This window comes from Belonocnema kinseyi, chromosome 6, assembly GCF_010883055.1.
Source record: "Belonocnema kinseyi isolate 2016_QV_RU_SX_M_011 chromosome 6, B_treatae_v1, whole genome shotgun sequence".
In the NCBI taxonomy this organism is placed as follows: Eukaryota; Metazoa; Arthropoda; class Insecta; order Hymenoptera; family Cynipidae; genus Belonocnema; species Belonocnema kinseyi.
In genome coordinates this window covers 4,434,453-4,442,060 of record NC_046662.1, presented here as the reverse complement: position 1 = coordinate 4,442,060, position 7,608 = coordinate 4,434,453, and the positions used below count along the sequence as shown (strand labels likewise).

Genomic DNA, 7,608 nt, shown 5'->3' with positions numbered 1-7,608 from the left:
TAAATTTCCAAGAGTGCAAAAAGATTTCAAAGACTTCCAAAAGATTTAACAAATATTTTAAAGTTTTCACAAAGATTTCAAATATTTCGCAAAGATTTCGGACTTTAAAGATTTCACACAGATTTCAATAAATTCCGAAAGAATTCACAAAGATATCAAATATTTAGCACAGATTTCGTTACATTTATAAAATTTCACAGACTTCAATGATTTTCCAAAGATTTCACAGCTTGCAAATATTTAGCAGAGGTTTCGGATAGATTAAACAAATTTCACAAAGCCTTCAATGATTTCACAAAGATTTCAATAATTTTACAAATATTATTGAATATTTTTTTAATATTTTAAATTTTTTGTAAAGTTTTCAAAAAATTTCACAAAGATTCCAATAATTTCTCCAAGATTTCAAATATTTCGCAAATTAAAATATCTCATAAATTACAATAATTTCAATAATTAAAAATTAAAAAAAAAATTCATTAAGATTTCAATAATTGTACAAATATTAACAAATATTTTTTTAATATTTTAAAATTTTCTCAAAGATTTCGAAAGATTTCACGAAGATTCCAATAATTTTCCCAAGATTTCAAAAATATTTCAAATATTTCGCAAAGGTTTCAGATACATTCCCAAAAGAGCACAAAGATTTCAAAGATTTTACAAATATTTCGCATATTAAAATATCTCACATACTACAATAATTTCAATAATTTCACAAATATTTTTAAAGATATCAGGAAGATTTCACAACGATTTAAATTATTTCACAAGTATTTCTGATAGATTACAAAAATTGCGCTCAGATTTTAATGATTTAGCAACATATTTGAAAGTTTCGCAAATTAAAATATCTCATAGATTACAATAATTTCAATAATTAAAATTTTTTTTTTAAATTTCATAAAGATTTCAATAATTGCACAAATATTATCAAATATTTTTTTAATATTTTAAAATTTTTGCAAAGATTTCGAAAGATGTCACGAAGATTCCTATAATGTCCCGAAGGTTTAAAAAAAAATTCAAATATTTCGCAAAGGTTTCAGATAAATTTCCAAGAGTGCACAGAGCTTTCAAAGATTTTCAAAAGATTTCACAAAGATTTCACAATCATTTCAAAAGTTTCGCTCAGATTTCCAATAAATTTCGAAGATTTCGGATAGATTAAAAAAATTTCATAAATACTTCAATTATTTCACAAAGATGATAGTGATTTCCAAAAGATTAAAAATATTTAGCGAAGATTTCGGCTAAATTAACAAATGTTTACAAAGACTTCTATGACTTCACACAGATTTCAATAATTGCACAAATATTATCAAGTATTTTAAAATTTTCGCAAAGATTTCTAAGGATTTTAGAAAGATTTCACGATGATTTCAATAATTTCCCCAAGATTTCAAAAATGTATTAAAATATTTCGCAAAGGTTTCAAATAAATTCCCAAATGTGCACAAAGATTTCAAATATTTTGCATAAATACTTCAATTATTTCACAAAGCTTTCAGTGATTTCCAAAAGATTAAAAATATTTAGCAAAGATTCCGGATAGATTACAAATATTTTACAAAGACTGATTTCACAAAGATTTCGATAATTGTAAAATATTATCAAATATTTTAAAAATATTTTAAAATTTTTGCAAAGGTTTAGAAAGATTTCCGAAAGATTTCATGAAGATTCCAATAATTTCCCCAAGATTTCAAAAATAATTCACAAAGGTTTCAGATAAATTCCCAAGGGTTCACAAAGATTTCAAAGATTTCCAAAAGATTTCACAAAGATTTCAATTATTTCTTATCGATTTCACAAAGATTTCAAATATTTCGCAAATTAAAACATCTCACAGGCTACAATCATTTCAATAATTTCAAAAATATTTCGCAAAGATTTCCAAAGATGTCAGGAAGATTTCAAAAAGATTTAAATTATTTCACAAAGATTTCAAAGATTGCACTCAGATTTTAATAAATTCCTAAAGATTTCACAAAGAATACGGATAGATTCAAAATATTTTAAAAATATTTCCGATATATTTTAAAGATTATACAAAGATTTCAATAAATTACCAAAGATTTAAAAAATTTGACAAATATTTGGCGAAGTTTTCGGATAGATTTAAAAGCTCTCATAAATACTTCAATTATTTCACAAAGATTTCATTGATTTCCAAAAGATTAAAAATATTTAGCAAAGATTTCGAATAGATTAAACAAATTTGACAAAGACTTCAATGATTTCACAAAGATTTCAATAAATGCACAAATATTATCAAATATTTTTTAAATACTTTAAAATTTTTCCAAAAATTTCATGAAGATTATTTCTTAAAGATTTCACAAAGATTTCAAGTACTTCGCAAATTAAAATATTTCAGAGACTAAAATAATTTCAATAATTTCACAAATACTTGAAATATTTCGTAAAGATTTCACAAAGATTTCCTATAAATTTCAAAGATGGCCTTGTATTATTTTGTTCCTTAGAGGGCTATTTAGCCCTAGGCACTTTTTTTTAATAAATACAAATACAAATAAATTTCAATAAAATAGTGAAATTTTCGACTAAATAACTAAGTTCTTTACCAAATCTTTGAATTGTTGAACCAAATGTTGAATACATGAATTTTCAAATAGAAATTAATTTTTATCCATAAAATGAAAAATTTGTACTTTTAGTGAAAAAAAAATAATTTTCAACAAAAAGCAAACGATTTTTCAACAAAATAGTAAAATTTAACCAATTTCCAGTCAAATAGTTGAATTTACATCCAAAAAAGGTACATGTTCAACCCAAAATAGAATCGTTAAATTTTCTGTTCGCAAACATTTTTCACGGTCAATAAAAAACTTAAAAAATTCGAATTTTAAAGTTAAACATTTTCTCATTTGAAGCAATAAAAAATAAACTACAAATTAAAGCACTCAAAATGGAACTCTTGAGTTTAAAACTCTTAAAATGGAACTGAAAAATATTTTTATTAAAAAATTTTATACTCAAATGTTCAATAAAAATAAAAATGCATAAAATGGAAGTACTTTTATCAATTATGTGGAGTTCAAAGATTCAGATTCAATCCTATCAATCAATGAACTCTAAAATTTTCAAAATTATATTATTTTAAGCAATTTAGAAATAGAAAAATTAAAATTAAATTTTTTTAAACTGAAGACTTTTTAAATTATTTTGATCTTAAATAGTTTAAACACCCTTGAAAGGTTTCAAAGTTGTGTTTCAAAATCTTGAGAAATCTAAAAATTATTTTACATTTTTCTAATTTAAAATTATTTTTGAAATTTTTTCGAACTTCTAAGTCAAAATTAATCGAATTTTTCCTACGATTTTTAGAAAATCCTGAAAATTAAAAAAAAAATCCTTGAAATCTTCCAGATTCTTTTTTGACAATTTTAGAAATCTTTTTAAATCTTTTTAAACATTCTTTTAAAATAATTTTTCAAAATGAAAAATCATTTTCAATTTTCCTAGGAATCTCAAGAAAATGTTTTTTGATTCTTTTGAGGCCCTGCTTGAAAAGCTTCTAAATTTTTTTTTGAAATATTCAAAAATTTATATTTTCTTTTAAATTAGACTGTTCCTATTTGTACCGAAATTTCCGTACAAATAGCCGAATTTTTTTCGGAAAATAAAAAAGATTTGATAATAAATTATTATCCCTGGCTTTTTCAAAATTAAAAAAAAAAATTCCTCAATTTTTGAGAAAAAGTAGGGGAAAAAGGGGAAAAGGAGGACTAGGAATATCCGTGATAAAATAATAATAAAAAATAGAGACCTCACTATAACTCGTTGTCGTTCTGACGGCGATTTTTGTGAGTCCAGCCGTTGCTAAAAGATCCAACAATTTAACGAGAGCCGCACAAGTTGCTCGAGCAATACTTTCCGATAATTTGTTAATGTCTACAGGATCGTGAACACCAGTTGGATGATCATCAGACTTGATTATAAATACTTCAGTCCAGCGAATGAACCTGCTTGTTCCCACATAATCGATTCCATTGTGAACCCTAATTGACGGAATTCCATCCATGGCTTTACCATCGATGGGACTCTTTACTCTAGAAAACGAAAAAAAAAAAGGGAAAGCAAATTAAATACAAATTTTAGGATCATTTTTCCAATTTCGGAATCCCTCCAATAAATTACAGGAAGAATCCAAACAAGGAAACAGGAGATTAAAAAAAATGAAAAGAATAAACTACTTTCAATAAAATTAACGTTGATACTCTATTAAATAAATAATCAATTTTTAAGAAAGTTGAAAATGAATCTCTTTGATTGTAAATGCACCTATTATATTTACAATCAAAGAGATTCATTTTTCAACTTTGTTAAAAATTGATTATTTAGTTAAAGTTTCAACAACAACAAATAGTTATAATGGTTAAATTCAAACATAAAAGACGAATTTTGAAAAAAAATAGTTGTTATTTCGACCACAAAATATTAATTTTCAATTAAAAATACGGATTTTCGCCTATAAATGTAAAAAGTGAATTCTATCTTTAAAAAAAAAGTAACTTTCAACCTAAAAAATAAGATAAATTATAGGGAATATAATTAAATTCTCAGTTTAAAAAGAAAGTATCTTCAACAAAATACTTGAGTATTCATCCAAAAGAGATGAAATATCGGCCAAAAAAGATGAATTTTTAAACCAAAAATATAAATTTTGAACAAAAAAATTAATTTTAACCAAGTAGATCACAACACCACAAAACACAACACCAAAAAAGATTACGTTTTTACCAAACGAGATGAATTTTCAACCAGAGTTAGATTAGTTGAATTCGACATCAAAAGCAGTTGAATAAAACCACAAGATTAATTAAAAACATTTATTTTTCAATGAAACAAACATTTTTCAATGAAAAATATCAATTTTCAATCAAAAATTGTACTGTTGATTTTTCAGTTAATTAAAAAAGAACAATTTTCAACTAAAGAAATGTAAGAGATAAACTTTCAGCTAAGAAATGATTTTTAACAAAAAAAACTAGTTTTTAACCAAATACTTGAATCATAAACCGAAACAGATGAATCTTTAAAAAAATCAACCAAAAATGGAGAAATGGTATTTCTAAAAAAAATAAGTGAAATTTCAACAAAAGAAAATGAATTTTCTATTAAAAAAAAAAGACAAAGTTACGCCAAAATAAAATTATTTTCACCTAAAAAAGATCAATTTTTAACAAAAAATAGAATAGTTTAATTTTAAGTTTGAGAAATAAGTTTTCAATCAAATAAAATAAATTTTCAACAAAATAGTGAAATTTCCAACTGAAATAAATGACTTTAAAACCGAAAACATTAAATTTCTATGAAATTCAATTACATTTTTAGTTAAAAAAAATTAATTTTCTGTAAAAAACTAAATTTCAAACACGTATTAAAATTTTTAATGGTATTTTCAACTTAATATTTGAATTTTCCACCAATAAAACCTAATTTTCTACACAAAAAATTGGAGGAATTTTCAACTAAAAAAAGATAAGGTTTCAAAAAAATATATAATGGTTTAATTTTAAGTTAGAGAAACAAATTTTCAATCAAATGAACAAATTTTCTACAAAATAGTGAAATTTACAACTAAAATTTCCAACCGAAAACATTAAATTTCTATAAAATTCAATTACATTTTTAGTTAAAAAAAATTAATTTTCTGTAAAAAACTAAATTTCAAACACGTGTTTAAATGTTTAATGGTATTTTGAAATTAATATTTGAATTTTCCAAAAAAATCTAATTTAAAAAAAACAATGGAGGAATTTTCAATCAAAAAAAGATAAGGTTTCAACAAAAAATGGAATAGTTTATTTTTCAGCTAAAGAATTATGTTTATAATCAAATAAAATAATATTTTAACGATAAGAATTAAATGTATATTAGAAAAATTTTCGACAAAAAGTCGAATGGTTAAATTTTTATTTAAAAATTTTAATATTCAGTAAAAAAACCAAATTTTAACCAATTATTTTAGTTTTTAGTGTAATTTTCAACCTCATAGTATAATTAAAAAAAAAAAAAATAGGTGAATTTTCAACTAAAAAAGATAAATTTTGAACATAAAAAAAGAATAGTTTCATTTTCGGTTAGAGAAATAAGCTTTTAAGCAAAAAAATTAAACTTCAAAGAAATAGTTAAATTTTCAACTAAAGTTATGAATTTTATACGAACAAAACATAAAAAATTTAGTTTAAAAATTAGTTGAAAAAAAAGTTTTCATCCAAAGAAATGAACTTTCATCTAAAAAGATTAATTTTCTTCAAAAAAAAAGAAGAATTTTTTACAAAATACAAAAAAATCAAACCAAATTTTTTAATTTTTAATGTCATGTTTAACCTAATAGTTGAATTTTCAAACAAAAATTTAAATTAGCCACCAAGAAGATTAATTTTCTACCACAAAATGCAAATTTTTAACAAAATACAAAAAATTTTTTAACAAATAGTTGAACTATTAACTGGAGAAGATTTATGTTCAACTACAGATGAAACAGTTATATTTTCAATTAGAAAAATTAACCTTCAATAAAAAAAAACTAATTTTTAACCCAATAAATGAATTTTCAACCAAAAAGATTAATTTTATATAAAACACAAAGTTTCAACAAGATACGGATGTTTTTAACGAAACAATTGAATTTTTAATTAAAAATTAATTTTTGTTGTTGAATATTCACATTTTTGGGTTAAAAATTAAAGTTTTTGTAAAAGATTCGTATTTTCTGCCCGAAAATTAAACAATTTGGTAGAAAATTTAACTATTTGGTTCAAAATTGATGTATTTTAATTGAAATTCGTCTTTTTAGAAAGAGAATCAATTTTTTTGTTAGAAGTGCTATTTATTTTTCATTCAATTTTTTTAAATATTAGCTATTAAATTTTTTCGTTGATCTACTTTCTGGAAAGTTAATTATTTTTGGTTAAAAATTTATAATTTTTATTAAAACATCGTTTTTTTTGGTTAAAAATTATTTTCAGAGTCTGAAAATTTAACTATTTTGTTAAAAATCTAATTTATTGCTTGTAAAATATCTTGTTAGTTGAAAATTCATATTCTCAGATTGAAAATTCAACTGTTTTATAAAAAAATCTTTTTTGACTAAAAATTAGTATAAGTATTGGTATAAAAATATAGACTAAAAATTAGTCAAATAAAATTTAGACTTACATCATATCTATTGCTCAAAATTCATCTTTTTTGCAGAAAATTAATCTTTCTGCTGAAAATTGAACTATTTAGTAACAAATAAATAAAAAATTATTTGTAGAAAATCAATTTTTTGGTTAAAAAATGCAATACACGGTTAAAAAATAATCTGTTTTACAGAAAGATTCAAGTATTTTCTGGAAAAGTAATATTTTTTGTTGATATTTAACTGTTTTTTTATTAAAACTTAAAAATTGTTGTGGTTTAAATATCAATTATTATATTTTTTGTTGAAATTAGTATTTTTCGGTTATAAACGCTATTTTTTGGTTGATAATTCATCATTTTATTTCAAAATTCATCTCTTTATTCAAAAAATGTACTATTTCTGGAAAATTAATATTTTTTGGTGATATTTAACTGTTTTTTTATTAAAAC

The 7,608-nt window shown here is 22.3% G+C and overlaps 1 protein-coding gene across 3 annotated transcripts in view; it reads right to left on the bottom strand.

Moving 5' to 3' along the window:
* Nucleotides 1–7,608, bottom strand: part of LOC117174326 (zinc finger FYVE domain-containing protein 16) — a 62,336-nt gene that overhangs the window by 1,370 nt on the left and 53,358 nt on the right. For all 3 annotated transcript variants that reach the window (XM_033363342.1, XM_033363344.1, XM_033363345.1), the window contains exon 13: nt 3,794–4,076. In XM_033363342.1, the coding sequence (XP_033219233.1) occupies nt 3,794–4,076 (283 nt within the window). The remainder of the gene's footprint in view (nt 1–3,793; nt 4,077–7,608) is intronic.